Raw genomic sequence first — 15,869 nt, 5'->3', positions numbered from 1 at the left:
TTATGAAATTAAAATAAATTAATTCCGCACTTTGCACATGCGCAACGCACTTGGCAACAGACACAGATATTGACGCTTTTAACCGAGAGCAACAAAGCAGCCAGAGTATTTGCACAGAATGGCGTCGACAAAGAGGAAGTGTCAGGAAGAAATCATCCAGACACTGAGAAAAAATAGCAGAAATGGAACAGGACCGCCATGTAGATGTATGTACTGCTCCCATTTCAAAATGGTAGAATTTGAAATCAGCTAACTTACTCGGGCATATATCTATTATATCAGACCATCGTCCGTTTACACTTTTTTCTGATAATTTTAGATTTGTTTTGTTTTAGGGATCGACACTAAATGCTTACAATTTGCACAGTAAGGAGCTGTAAAATGCCCTTCTCCTTGGCTTTTAGTGTTTATGAAGTGCCTTTATATTAGATATAGGTTTGCTCATATTAGACATGTCATGGGCACTCACATGAGTGCCTGCAGATCAATTGTTCCCACTAACTTTAAGTTTATCTCCATAATTTTCAAATACACACACTGTCACATGTTCTTTCTTTCACCAGTTACCAGTTGCAAACATGAATACCTGAATAGAGTGCATGATTTCCATGACATGAAAATTCATGATTACCGCTCAAGCACCTGTTGTTATGATTTTTGAGGCCCCGAAAAGAAAGAAAAAACAGTTAAAAATATGGATGCCCCTAAAACATTGTCGCTCATGGAAATAGCTAGAATAATGAATAGTTTCTACACAAGCTCCTTCCTTAGTGATGGTTTCAAAGTTTTCTCACTGCCTTTTTTATCTGCCTCTCTAAAATAACACGACTTGAAACAAATGCTATTGTAAGTGAATGTTATTGATAGTTTGATTGATATCACATATTCTACAATGTTATATGACAAAATATTTTGAAAATATTTGTTGAGGTTCCCTAACATGGACAAATGCATTATGGTTCAGCTATATATATCTATATCTGTATATATGTTGACGTTGTATCTATGTTTTGAATTGTCACCTGCACAAAACAACATGACTCGCGTATCATTGATCAAGGTGGAAGGCTGATTTATTCACGCAATGCACAGGCACACGAACATGTACGGGAGCATCCATTATACATGCATTGCAAGTATCTGAAACGTACAATAATCGCATCACAGCGTTAGAAATTGGCACTAGTTCTATAGTCCTTGTTAAACTGCCCAATAATTAAGGTAGCATAAGGACTAGTTGAAATGTGCCATTTTTAACATGTTTAAGGGTTTTACTATATGTTATCATTATAAGGATTAGTGGAATAAGTAAGTTAGTTTTTTACCGCTGAATCATAGCATTCCTCTACTACACTACAGTTGAAATTCATTTTTTTTATTGATTGTTAATGTTACCACTTAGTTCTTCCTAAAATTATCTTTATGTGGCTAATATTCTTATGTGTTTGTAATTTGTACATGGTACCGGGTAATGGGGAGTCATGAATTATGAAAATATCCAGACCAGTGTTAGAAATCTAAAGGGGGGTCTTAATATTGAACAATGTAGAATTACATTAATCTCAGATAATCTTATTAAAGTTCTAAAGATAATCATTGTTGGATAATTGAACAAATTCTATCTATACCCAAACATTTCTTGTGTGCATCTTAAAATAATGTTATTGTCTTTACTAACATCCTGACTGCAATGGTTTTTCAGATGTGTTACTAATTTTCAGTTGACGACGTGGAAATTGTTTCCCTCCTGGAAATGTTCTCAGAAATCTGTGCCAACAAAGGCACCCCAGACAAAATGGACAGAAACAAATTTCGTGATGAGCTGCAAACCTGCTTCAAGATCACAGATGACTTTCTGATGGATAGAGGTTTGATTTATTAACTACTGACTTTACTAGGTGACTATTTGGGGCTAAAGTACCCCACACAATTGCAAACAATGTCAATCTCGGACATTTTCCTCACTCTCGCTTCTCAAACCAAAAGGAAGTAACTCTATTCTGAAGTAGTCGTAATCCTTACTGATCAAAACACGGCAGGTTTTAAATTTGACTGTAAAAACTGAGTTTTCTGATACTTAATCTATGTTTTATTCATTCATATTATTAACTATATTCAAATTAACTATTGAAACTATCAAGTGCCGCAGGGTATTTCTAAGATGTTTAGGTTTGCCTTTTGGAATTATCTGTGGCAAGAACTTTGGATCAAAAAGAATTCAATTCCTCCCTCGATTACACACATGCCAGATTCGTAATTGTGGAGTGGTCAACTTTGAGAAACACCATGTTGGGATGTTTTCGTAATCATCACCCTATTCTGATTTTCACGCTTACATACTGTCTGCTATGAGCAGTTAGAATTAAAATTGGTGGCACCCATGTTTATAAGAAAGTAATATACCTAAGCACTACTACTTATTTATTTGGTGTCTTTTACTGCTTCAAATAAATCATTAGAAACACTGTCACAGGATATTGTAATTTGAAAACTTTGTTTAGATTTCTGTCAAGACACCAGTAACTTATTTTAACTGTGTCATATAACTGTGCCTCTGGCACCCACATACAGTGAATACTCTGTAGAATTAACTACATTTTCGTTTTATACCAGAATCCTGTTTTGGACTAATGACTTAAAGGTCACAGACTGATCATTGAATTTTAAATAAATTGGGTAATGTTAATATATTCTTTGTTTATGTTGAATTGTTCTTCTTTCCCTATTGTGTCATGTGGTGAAGGTTAATTATTATTATTATAAATATTGTTTGTGTCTTGTCAGTTTTCCGAGCATTTGACCGAGACAATGACAGCGTCCTGAAGCAAGAGGAATGGGTCTTGGGTCTTCATGTCTTCCTCAGAGGAGATTTAGAAGACAAGATTAAGTGTAAGTCTAAACTTGAGAGAGTATTTGTATGCTCAGTGCTCTTTAATATACAATACCGTATCAAAGTGTGTATATATGTTGCAGATTCACAAAAATCTTAATTCAAACCAGAATTTCATTGTTGAGTTTAGAAAGCATATGGAGTCTTTAATATAATTATACACCAGTCGGTTTTAATCTTTAAAAAAGAAATCACAGAAATTGGTACATGAATACAGTATGGATGTTATTGTGCCAAGTGTCTCTTGTTCGGTTCGCCCTGATTGTTTCCTGGTGGATCAGCACCTCACCCATCTTGTTTCACCAGAGTGGTAATCGTTTGAGACCTGCATCACTTTGAGCTTTCCCTGCACATTAAAGTGACATGCTGTGATGTAACCTAAATAGTGTTCAAAACGGCGTTAGGCCAAATTCATTCACTCTGGTGCTGTGTGTTAAATATGAATTTAGGAAGATAAGAAACTATTGAGATTTGAATTTCAAATGCAGTGATTTTGCTAGACAAATGGATGTTGGACATTTTCAGAATTTTGTCACTTTTAATAGGACCTTCTTCAATTTCATTACCAAATTATCAAACAGCTCTAGGACATTTTGACAATCAGTCAATGTCCTAGAAAATGAAGCGATCAAATCTCTTCTCAATGTAAGATATGCTGTTGTTTTCAGATTGTTTTCTGGTGTATGACCTCAATGGAGATGGGCACATCTCTAGAGAAGAAATGTTTCACTTACTGAAGAACAGCCTCTTTAAGGTATGTCCTTGTCATTGAAATTTCTGAGATATCCGTTAGAGCCTGGATGTCTTTCCACAAAGCGTTCTTACAGCTTGTCATAACTCACATGCTTTGACATTGTACCGCAATAGCTCAATCTCATTAACATCGGATCTTAGTTCTCGCTATTGCTGAACAAAGATCTGAGGACATCCCATTATGGGTCACGTCAGAGCGACCTTTCATCTGACCAATCAAAGCGTCGCTTACCAGATCGTGAAATTAACAGTCGGAGTGTGTTTTCTAATCATGCAACCTTGAAAACATTAACATGGGGTATTCTGAACTACAGTTACGGCCTGTACGACTGATTCCATCAAAATTATTGTCTATCTCTCGCTTCCGAGGGATAAACATTTGAATGAAGGATTCTTTGCACAATATGTGGGAAGCACTGCCATACAATCTCAACCATATATTAGACATTCTGAAATGTTCGTTTGTTCATTTTTCTAAAATTTAATCGAGAACCGTGTCAACATATTTTTCAAGCATAGTCTGAAATGGAAGTCACCAGGTTGAAACGAGTGCCGAGTGCTCGAGAAAGCTGCTTTCTAATTGGCTGATGTTGACTTCTTGTTAGTCATTTCAGTGGTCGGTAATTTGCTATGCAGAGAAGGAGTGGGATGATTTACTGAATATTGATCATGTTGATATACTATCATATCATACTCTTAGGCCGGCACATGGATACAAAAAATATGTTACACTATTATTGGTACATAACCATGTATTGTGGCTGTGTGTGTTAAATTTCAGTGTGTCAGCATTTCTCAGTGTTCATTTGTTTGTTAAAAATATGTATGCTTACAAACATGAATGTTCATGTCTTTCTGTACCATGATCTGGATCCTCATTTTCATGATATTTATCATACTACAAATTTGTGGAAAGTCCCAACTAGGGCTGTTACGATTCACTTGCGTATTCGGTGAATCAAACCGTATCCATTCATGAATTGAATTCTTTATTCGTGGTCACTAGAATCGAATATTTATGAATATGCAGTCATTTGCATTTACATACCCTGACCCTTAAAATATCCACAAGAGCATATTTTATGCATAGATTTCTTCAAAGACAGCAAGCACTCTTTTATATTTAATTTGACAGTATTGTAGTCACTGGTCATTGTCACATTTGAGCAGATACTAGTACCTGGAGAAGTGCAGTATATAAATGTATAATAAATTAATAATTAACAACCATGTCAAATGATTTATTTTGTTATTGTTTCAATGAATATCATAAATAACACATCAACAGCTGACTTGTTATTGCATTTGTGAATAAATATTTGTATTCGTTACCCAATATTCATGATGCAAATGGTATTCGCCCCATAGTGTATTCGTTGTAGCCCTAGTCCCAACCCTAGGGGAGAGTTGTGTTCCTTAGATGTGCCAGGATCTTCTGATCAAAAGTGAATCCTAGGTTTGACCTAAATGCTCCATGGTGTGTAAGCACCATACCCCTGAGTTTTGCCACAATGATAAATGTCCACTACCTCTCTCCAATACTAAGCTGATACAGTGATTGAAACAATTATAAAACAAATTTGGGTCACTGGACAAGAACTTTGCGACGTCACCAAAATTAAAGATACCGGGCGTGGTTCATCGTCATTACACCAAAATGGTGTGTTATGTTCATTGTTTTAGTGGATTGTTTGTCTTTGTAACTGCTCTGTTAATGAGTGAGTTGTGCTCAACACCGCTTTGAACAATATTCCAGTTATATCATGCCGTGTCTGCTAAAAGTTGGAGGAAAGCCCCAAGTGGTGCAGGTCTCAGACGTTTACCACTTCGGTGAAACTCACGAGCATGGGTTTTGTGCTGACAAACCTAGAAACATAATCGGGGGGAACTGGGATTCGAACCCACAATCATAGTCTGGCATGACCAAGGGACGCGACACGTGAAGATTCAGGGTAGAAAAGGTCTTCAGCAACCCATGCTTGCTGTAAAAGGCGACTATGCTTGTTGTAAGAGGCGACAAACGGGATTGTCTGGTCCAGACTCGATTATTTACAGACCACTGTCATATAGCTGGAATATTGCTTAGTGCGGCGTAAAAAAACCCCCAAAAAACAAACCAACCCAAGGGACGCAACTCTGCACAGCAAATTGCGTTGCCTCAGACGACTGGGCCATCTGTGCCCCCTTGATGTTGATAACATTGGAGTAAGCCTTAGTTTGGGGTTTAGGATTATTGTGTAAAGTGCATCGTGTTTGCAGTCCATGCATATCACATATATGTAGGGTGGTAATGTACTAATACATCACGGTCTTGTGTACTCAGTGCCTCCATCACCCGTGAATACATATGTCCACTTGGAGGTGTCATCGCTATTTCAAATAATGAATAAATTCACTGTCTGGTTCCAGGCTATCCTCTATTATCCAGTATATAATTTCTCCTTTCTATTATGATAGTGTTTTAAATTAAGGGGGGACCTGGGGTCTTTGAGGTTTGCTCCTATGATAGTTTATCTAGGAAACCTCTAACATTGGGCTATGACTAGGACCCTTTGCTGAACAATGCGATATATACCCTGGACCCATTTGCGACCATAACCTCGAGCCGACACAATAATAATAGCCTTCTAATCAAAGTACCGGTAGTCTAATGAGCAAGAATAAATCTGTGCTAAGTTAGAAATAAGAACGAGGGAGGTGGTGGTGTCACTGCTGAAACAAAGCTGTGGTGGCTTATGGGTCCAGGTTATTTATCATAACAGAATGGATATATATGCACATGATAATCGAGGATGGGTTCAGACAAGAGGGGATGTTTTTCACTTGACGTGGAAGAGGGAGGTGTCATTGCTATGGGCTCAACATGCTACTTCCAAGTCAGGCAGTGGCAGTGTTTTCAAAAGGTACATGCTTCCATGACTAATGCACAGCATCGTTTCATAAGCTGCGAAAATGGACACGTCACCACTTTATCTGCAGGCAGCCATCAGTATTCACGGGTGATGGAGGCACAAACTGTATGCAAGACTATGAAGTATTGATAAGGGAAATACCGGTAGAAGGCTTGAATGTCACCATTGTTATACAGTCAAACACAATAAAACAAAGTTCTCTATATTATATTCTTCTGATTTGTGGGGTTAATCATCCCTTTATGTACAACTTCAGATGATTTATTAAATTAACCTCCTTTATTTTCCAGCAATCATCAGAAGAAGATCCAGATGAGGGTGTGAAGGAGCTGGTGGAAATAGTGCTCAAGAAACTAGTATGTGTATTTGTGAAGTATACCCTAAAGTCAAAACAGTACATCTGGTTACGGTAAAAGTCCTGGGTCATTTCCAGTTTCCATCAAAGTAGTCTTGTACCTCACTGGCACTGTTTGAAGTTAGTCATCATAACCATTGTCAAAATCTAATGTTTACAGTTACAAATTTAGGGGATCCTCAAGGACCCCAGGAGCCCCCTTAATTTTTACACTGACTGTTATCATTGGACTGTCTTCCTATAATACATGATTCAACCATTTTGAAACATATTAATCAATTTAATATATTATGCTCTTTATCAAGAGATTCAAGACTGCATTAATTGTATCAAAACTAAATTAACTATGGTAGGTTCTCCTGTAAATGCAGCCTACAGTGTTGTCTGTTTGTGACAGGACCTGGACCATGATGGTCGGTGTACCCTCCAAGACTATCGTGGAGCTGTCAACGGAGACCCGCTGCTCCTGGAGTCACTTGGGCCCTGTCTGCCCAGCCAGGCTGTGAGTATATAATCAGTCTTCATTGTAGGTGCTGAAAGGTAGGGGACAGTAAAGTCTTAAAATGAGAGGTTCTCTTTTAAAAAGATATCGAGGAAGCAACGGCAACCACTGTGTTTAACAGTCAGTCTGAGATGAGGCCAGGCCATGGTGACGGCAGAGCTGTAATCGACTGCATCTTGTTGTTCGGCTTGTTGATCTTCTAAATCATGAATTGATTGTGGCAATTAAATTCCGAGAATATTTTCTTGGCACTAGGTTACTCAGTAACACCCACAAGTCTGAAAACACATCAAGTTTGTGTCCTAAATAAACAATTAAATACGTATTTGAATACATCCTCTTCAGGCCTGCAATGACTTTCTAGCATTGATGCATGGTAACCTTGGACAGCGAAGCGGAATGGGCAGACATCACAAGCAGGAGGAAGAGCACAAGACGAGCAAGAACAAAGAACAAAAGGGGAAAGGTCAAAAAAAACTTTAGTGAACTTTCATGAAATTTTGAAATGCTGTTTTGTCCCCCAATACCTGGGTGAATTATTAATGCTCATCTGACAATTTAAATGTAATTAAGTTTGTTTTAGGTGATACATTGTTATGGAATTACTAGAAATCTTAACAAATATTGAAGGTAATCTGGTTTTTATGGTAAAGATGTTTGAGAGAGATTTATTTATCAGTTTTTCTAGTCTGTTCGCTTCCTGCACAGAATAAATCATATGTTAATTACATCATTACCAAGTGTTTTGCAAATTAGTACATGGGATACTTAATCGTTCAAAAGGATTCACAACAAAATGATCATGCATTCTTAAAAAAATAATGTTTTTTGGCTACTCTTTTGCATTTGTAGTGTAACTATAGTTTCATTTGAGCATTTGAACATGTCAAGTCATATTTCACTTATCCAAATCATTTCTGAGTTCTATATATTTATGTTGATCTTTTCCAGCTGCCAAATATTGTGTCTTCTCTTGAATGGAATCAAACTATAGATTGGGGATGCTTTTAGTTCATGAGTATTACATGATAAGGAACTAAAAGTTTAAATTGTTTTAAATTATTTGTTTTCTTATAAGAGTACCAAATGTTTCCCATGGACTTTCCTAAAAAACAGTATTTGTTTGTTAAGCAACTGTTGTACATACTTGTATGATATAACCTACTTCTAGTGTCATGTTAAAAATGACTGTTTATACAAAGTTTGAAATAAATGATTTACACTTATTCTTGTGTGATTTGTGAAATGATTGCATGGTTCATATGTTTCACAAAATTCCAAACAAGGCAAGTAATCAAGTCTTGTCCAGGCCAACGGGGCACAATGACAAACAGTCAACCAACTGACCCACTGTCAGCATCTCAGCTTCATTTGTCCCATGTACACAACACACTTAACGATGATGCTCAAGATTATGTGAACAAGACAACAACAGCATAAGCTTCTAATTGATTTTATTCAAGAAGCCTTGTGGGGACAACAAAAAATGTCAGATCATATTGCGGTGTAAAAGGCAGTTACTACAAAAGCGAGATTCAGGTGAAATACAATGCAGGGAAGCCCTCAATACATAAGCCCATTTAGAGTTACCTCCCTTATAACACAATTCCAAATAACCTTGAAGGATGATAATGCTGATGCAATTACTTTGCTAATATTTACACTGATTTGATGATGTGGTTGTACAAAGCTATGCAAACAACTAATACACTCACTTGACGTGATTAAGTCGTATATGCCTCTGACAGATTCGGTGAACTTTTAGAGTAGATTTTTCAACAAAATATTTTTGAAAAAAAAGTATTCAAATAGCTCAGTTCGAGTATATTTGCAACACCTCCAATTATTTAGAATTATTTCAGCTCCACATATTCAATCACCTATATTTTAATGAGCAATGTGGCTTCCAAAGAGATAATACCAGTAAAAGTATCAAGTCAACCTTTCACAGATGCCTGTAATGTTCAGGTGAGATAAATAATCAAGAAATTGATGCTTTCAACATAATGTTTTGAACAAATCATTCTCTTGCCATTTCTGTTTCAGTGGCTATAAAATATGGGACTGTGGCAATAAACACAGACAAATATATGGATAAATCACATACTTGCATCAACAGCAAACCAACATAAATAAAACTGCAATCAACATATACATCTGTTTCTACAATCTATTTCACTGTACATTCAAAGCAAGATTGCTGGCCAAAGCTTGTGAATCTCACAAACAATACTATTTAAGTATACAATGTTAATAAAGCCAGAAACTGATATAAACACAATGACAACCTGTGTCCCATAACTTATGTATAAAAGGCGAAAATGTACAATAAAACAATATGAAATAATAAAAGCAATTCACTTCAGCATGTACATATTGCACAAATCACCAGAGGAAGCATCTCCCTCTGTACAACAATAAGTCAAAATATTAACAAACATGTCACTAAGACTCAAAATCTAAGACTAACTACCGGTAAATCTACTTAATCATTAACTGAATTTAATTATTGTTTGCATAATTTGACAGCAATAATTTTAACCAGAGACCATATATCGGTATATGGTCTCTGTTTTAACGTAAACAGCATCCTATTCAGTCCAATCTGATGTCAGGTAATATCTAGATTTTCTGTCATGAATATATGGTGAAAATACATAGAATTCCTCTACAACACAAAATTGCAGTGAAAATTGGTTCAATTGGAAGGTGGGCTGTTGTTAAGTTGATGATGTAAGGCAAACCAATGATGGCATGAAAATGAGTGGAAGCCAGTTCTCTTTGGTCTTGTCCTTTTGAAATTCAGTAGACTGAAGACTTACATTTGTGGTCTCAATATTTACACATAATTTCCAATGTGAAACAAGGAAAGTTTAAACAATATAAAATCCCAGTGTACAGCTGGTAATTGGACACAAGTGAATCATGGTTCACATGACACCTTGTAGGCTTGGACATAACCATGTTCAAAAGACATTACTTCTGAGATCTGCTGATTCATAGTTTTGTCAATCTGAATGATCACAGCTTCACAGTATAATTGCAACCCTATTTCTTAATATACTACTGCATGTACTCGAAATGTAAAAACTTTATACGGATTCTTCACCAAACTGAACTTCATTTGTTTGGACAATGTGACATCAGGTGATATTGCATATGTTCTCCCTGTGCATATAATGACAATAATCATGACTAGATTGAAACACACAACCATGTTCTCACACATCTGTGCAATGTTCTAAGTCACAAAAGACATGGACCTCTCTTTCAGCTACTTGAAATCTTCAAAATAAGTTGCCAGTTAATAATACGTACTTCTTAAAATTGTTATTGAGCATGCTGATTGTGAATTCATCAACAATATACACAGAAGTATTGATTTTATGCCAAATGTTATCAATATGAAGCAAATCGTGATTCGATACTTGCAAACTAGTTCATAAACCTAAGCCCAACTACAAACGCATACAATGTGGCAGTAGCATGAATCAAGTGGCACATCCAAAAAGGTCCACCACACATAAGTACCAGATACATGGTGTACAATTATCAATTAACTGGTAGAGGAAATTCACAACACTTGGCTCACAACACGAAATGGTTTATACAGCAAGGCATTATGATGAGTACTGACAGGGAGTGAAATGTACACTACTCTATTTCATGTCAATCATTCACAAGAACAACGTTAATTCACAAGCACTTGGTGTAGTGATATTCTATATGTATGCAACATGAAATCAAAATATGAAACAAATGTACTTTAAACTACGAACATTTCAACTTGCAACTTACGTTAAGAACTACTGAATAAAGTGAATTTCACAATAAAAATGAAGACTTGGTTTCAAGTGATGTACACGATGATTGATGTACCATCTCTTTAGGCTTCATGAAATATATAAGAAATGAAAGAGTGTGAGAAATCAAGATTTATATTTATCAAGTTAAACTTAATAGTTCAGTAATACTGTCACAAACTAATGTCTGATCAGCTAATTATGTGAAATAATTTCACACTGTGTCAGCAGATATAATATCTAGTCATAATCATATGGTTACTAAAATTAATAATGCTGTTTTGGTGTAATATGAAATAAAGTGTAAAAGAAATTATTCTACTATGATGTTGACACCCAATCACTATAATCACAGGATATGAATCATTTCCAAGTTTAATGGTGTAAACAGACGATAACAATCTACACTGGTTTCACAGGACTTCTACCATGAACATTCTAATAACACGATTAGAATAAAAGAATTATTAATGTTGGATTTGTGTGACTAATTTCCAGTGGTGTTGGGATGCAAACAAGGTATATATTTTTAATTAAAATGTGCATGTTGAAGTGTTTAAGGTGTTGTTCAAATTCAAAATGTCTTCCAAATACATTTGTGTCTGTGGTATTTCTGGACCCAAAAAGGAATTGTTTACATTTTTTATGAAGGAACAGAATCTTTTACAACAATAGTTTTTATTTGTTCATGCATCGTTAATAAGGGTATTGATGGCATTTTTATAGTACAATGTACTACACATGACTATTTCAGTGTAATAAATGAATAGCATTGAATTTTAGTACAAAATAATTATGTATATCAAATGAGTAAATATTTTCTAAAATGAGACATTTTAGGTTCCTGTAAAATATTAAGTTTGTAACATGGTGTACATGATAAAACCATTGTACACAGATTAGAATTGGTTAGGACAATTCACACTCTAAATATTTTCTACATTTGTGAAAATATTCAATACATTTGATAATTAATATACAATATACATATTCATTTCGAAGAATTTAGACCCTGTACAACCAAAAACAAAGATTCACAATTGTCAGCAATATCTGCCTTTGAGAATAACAATTTGTCTCATGAACCTCGAAGGAGAAAATGCCAAATGCATAAATCACCTGAATTGAATCTTGGTCTTTTGGCATATGCTTGGTCAATAAATTCAGAGATATTCAAATCTTGAATTCATAATAAAGCAGTTGACAGCATAAAGTTCAATGATGTGAGCATTATTTTGGACATAACAATATTTAACTAAACATATTCCCACTTACACCATATTAGAGACCCTAAGCACCCCACTCTTCATTAGCTCTCTCCAATACATATGTAGTGTGATAAGAGTGGTCTCTATTACCTTCCTCACTCACCAAGCTCCTCACAGAGAAAGCTCATTCGCAGAGCTCTATATTAGCAACAGCTTCCTACTGTGCTATGCACTTTGCAACCATGCCAGGAGTTGAGAGGGGGAAATTGGGGGCCATTCCACAGACACACACCAAAAAAATACACATCACTACATTTTAAGTTTGAGGTAAAATTTTACATATTTTCTTATAATGGCCACATCAAAACTGGTGGCAGCAACGATAGAGAAATGATGGTGACAAGTAAGGAGGAGCTTGCCTCACAAACATTCTGCATGACAAACATCCCTCAATCTCAGTTGACTTTATGTCACCAGAATATCCTTTGATGCCAAGAGCAGCAAGGATTATAAGCGTTAACACTGGATCTCACAGTGACCAATAACTGACCCTACATATGCTGTCCTCTGCATATCTCTTCAAGATGGGAGCTACACTGAGGAACAGCCTGTTGTTATCTGACAACGAAGGCAGGTTTACAACCATTTGAAGAATCTTATCCGCAAGACTACTTTCAACACACATCTCCACAACAAGGCATAAGTCTGTGAGTATTTGTACTAAGCAATTCAACAATGTTGGCATTGCAATATTATGCCACCCTGACACCCTCGTTAACCGTTTCCTGACTGCTTGAGTCGGAGCTGTGCTTGCTGACGCTCAGACTCACTGGACGTTTGGACTTGATCAGCGACTTTCTGTGATGTTTCTTGGTGTTCTTCATGTCCACTGAGAAGTCCTGAGGTATTTCTTCCAGACTTCTATCTATGCACGGCTTGTTGCCACTCTCAAGAGCGTAATCACGCAGAGTTCTCGACACGGGGATGGGACCTGTTGAGGGCGTACTTGCCAAATCCATTTGTTCTCGAAGAACTTTTGAAGCAGGAATTGGCCCAGTGGAGGGTGTGTTAGCGCTGCTTGTTTGAATGGGACTTCGTTCAAATGTGCCTGCATCGATTCGCGGTAGTCCATCAAGTATTTTGTGAAGGTCTTGATGGTTGCCGTCGACCACACGGTGTCCAGCAGGAACCAGCTTTATCTGGTTTGGACCAGTTCTTATAACAGCACTATAAGAAGGTGGGGAGGCTGACTGAGATCTTGACTGTGACCGAGATATATCCTCAATGCTGAATCTCTCAGCATCATGCTCACTGCCATATCCTGAGCTCTTCTCATATCCGTTTCGAGAATTTGAAGTGCCATTTAAAGAACTGTTCTCACCAGTTTGACTTCCTAAAGGAGTGTCATTGTCTCTGTTTAATGGGGGCTGACCAATGTTGAAAATATTTCTCAGATTGAGCGGGTTCATTGGTGGGGGGATGTCAATCTGGTGAGGCTGAAGTTCATTGTCGTCACAATTCTGATGGTCAACAGTATTAAAGTCATTACGCTTCAGCAGATACTGGCTAAGGTTGCCAAGAATTGGCCGTGCTGTGTCCCGTGTGCTTGAACTGGTGAAGGAGGTGGGACTGTGGTCAGACTGAGAGTGTGCACTGTGATAATGTCTCTCCGGCTCAGTCTCGCTACTGCGCACATCCTCCGACGTACACGTTGATGGGGATATTTGAACAGGGGGCTCATCCGGAGATGGTGACAAGTCTATGGTGTTTTTATCAATCTGGCGAATTAGCTCATCAAGATTTCTCAATCTCACAATTTTCGATCGAGGGGGAGAGATGGGGTAACCAGTTCCCTTCCACAACAGAGGCTGGTGCTGATAGTCTGTTGACAGTGGCAGATCTAACCGCCCGAGTCTTCTTGGGGGTGGGGGTGAGGGGTGAAGGCAGGGCATCCCAAAGCTAGGATGTGGGGGCTGGGGTAACACAAAGTCAAAACTTGACGATTCAGGCAACTGATCTAGAGCATCAAGACTCTGCTCGAAATCATCCTCTCCGAGAATTTCACGGATTTCCTCGGCTTCTAAATCATCATCTTCATCATACATATAAGGCCCCACACTCTCTTGATCTCCATTTGAGTCACTGCTTCTACGGTTATCTTCCCCAGTCAGTCTCATCATGGAGTTCTTCAGGATTCCCTTCTCAGGGCGTGCACTGTTCGGGTCGGATATAATTATGGGAGGGGGAGGCAACTCTCCGATGTCACTCTCATCTTCACTTGACATGCGCTTCTTCTTCTTCCCAAACAGAGCGTCAGGCCTGGAAATACAAACCATAGTTGAAAAAATATCTGACATACTTAGTGCTACGTTCCACAAATGAATCTCAGCTATTGACAGCTACAACTACTGGTCACAGAGCAGTAAGTGTAATCTTTTCTTGTTATCTTTTAAATAGTCAAAAATCAGTGTTAATTTTACTTTGATTTTAGGGAATCTATGAACAAATGCCCTCATTTCAGTGCATAGAAAAGTCAATTTCTGATAAACTGAGACATTTTCAAAACCGTGGAAATACAACTTTCCAAATGACTAAATGTACCCTCTCTAAAACAACATGTACAATCATTGACTGCTGCTGTAACAATATTCCAGCCATATCACTTCAGGGGACAGAGCTTAATACATTGTCCCAAATAGGGGAACAGAACTTGGTCTTGACATGATAAGCAAACACTTTGGTATTAACCATTAGGCTGATGGATTGATCTTGTGTTATGCAACAGAGGGCAAATCCTGTAAGCACTGTCCCACCTTTGTGACTACCTTTACAGTCTGATCTCAGATACTTCATATGCACGGAACCACATGCTATAAATGTGCTCGGACACAAGTCATATGAACTACAACTACATCACCACCTTAACTACAAAGTAGGTCAAGATCATTAGACATCAGTTTCAGCAGCAGATTATTCGTTGGTTGGTTTGGTTGTTTGTTGTTTAACGTCGAACTCAGCAATATTCCAGCTATATAATGGCAGTCTGTAAATAATCGATTCTGGACCAGACAATCCAGTGATTGATGTCATGAGCATCAATCCACGAAGTTGGGATACAATGACATGCATCAACCATGTCAGCGAGACTGACCACCCGATCCCGTTAGTTGCCTCTTACAACAAGCATGGTTGCCTAGCAGATTATTCAAGCTTGTTTGCTGGAAGCTTAGTTTGTTAGCAGCAGAGGGTTAAAATTGCATGATCAGAAGCGATAGTTGTGCTGTGTCTAGTATTATGTGGATATGATCATAGAATGCACACATTCTTGTCAACTGTATGTGTCCTTGATTGTTGGTAACAACAAGTACTGTCTTTAAATATCAGCTAGTATGACATGGCCAGGGAATCGAACCACCTACCTTCCGCTCTACAGGCAGACGCTCTAT

The 15,869-nt window shown here is 37.4% G+C and overlaps 2 protein-coding genes across 4 annotated transcripts in view; one reads left to right on the top strand and one right to left on the bottom strand.

The window, feature by feature from the left end:
• Positions 1 to 42: 42 nt before the first annotated feature.
• Positions 43 to 8,638, top strand: LOC124123588 (EF-hand calcium-binding domain-containing protein 1-like). The gene is made up of 7 exons (XM_046486789.1): positions 43 to 206; positions 1,722 to 1,868; positions 2,785 to 2,889; positions 3,559 to 3,644; positions 6,846 to 6,911; positions 7,308 to 7,412; positions 7,758 to 8,638. The coding sequence occupies exons 1-7, from the start codon at positions 119 to 121 to the stop codon at positions 7,893 to 7,895; spliced, it is 735 nt and encodes a 244-aa protein (XP_046342745.1). The 5' UTR covers positions 43 to 118; the 3' UTR covers positions 7,896 to 8,638.
• The window catches only part of LOC124123590 (disintegrin and metalloproteinase domain-containing protein unc-71-like), a 109,147-nt gene continuing 101,528 nt past the window's right edge, over positions 8,251 to 15,869 (bottom strand). For all 3 annotated transcript variants that reach the window (XM_046486791.2, XM_048387489.1, XM_048387485.1), the window contains one exon: positions 8,251 to 14,742. In XM_046486791.2, the coding sequence (XP_046342747.2) occupies positions 13,176 to 14,742 (1,567 nt within the window). In that variant the 3' untranslated portion in view covers positions 8,251 to 13,175. The remainder of the gene's footprint in view (positions 14,743 to 15,869) is intronic.

The sequence above is a fragment of the Haliotis rufescens genome, unplaced genomic scaffold (genome assembly GCF_023055435.1).
Source record: "Haliotis rufescens isolate VD_foot unplaced genomic scaffold, xgHalRufe1.0.p SCAF_10, whole genome shotgun sequence".
In the NCBI taxonomy this organism is placed as follows: Eukaryota; Metazoa; Mollusca; class Gastropoda; order Lepetellida; family Haliotidae; genus Haliotis; species Haliotis rufescens.
This window is presented reverse-complemented; position numbering and strand designations above follow the sequence as displayed.

What these genes read in the sequence shown, in the direction of transcription:
- LOC124123588 (XM_046486789.1), top strand. Translation starts at nt 119, where the DNA reads ATGGCGTCGACAAAGAGGAAGTGTCAGGAAGAAATCATCCAGACACTG. An exon ending in TGACTTTCTGATGGATAGAG is followed by an intron (nt 1,869 to 2,784) that starts GTTTGATTTATT and finishes GTGTCTTGTCAG; the next exon opens with TTTTCCGAGCATTTGACCGA. An exon ending in AAATAGTGCTCAAGAAACTA is followed by an intron (nt 6,912 to 7,307) that starts GTATGTGTATTT and finishes TGTTTGTGACAG; the next exon opens with GACCTGGACCATGATGGTCG.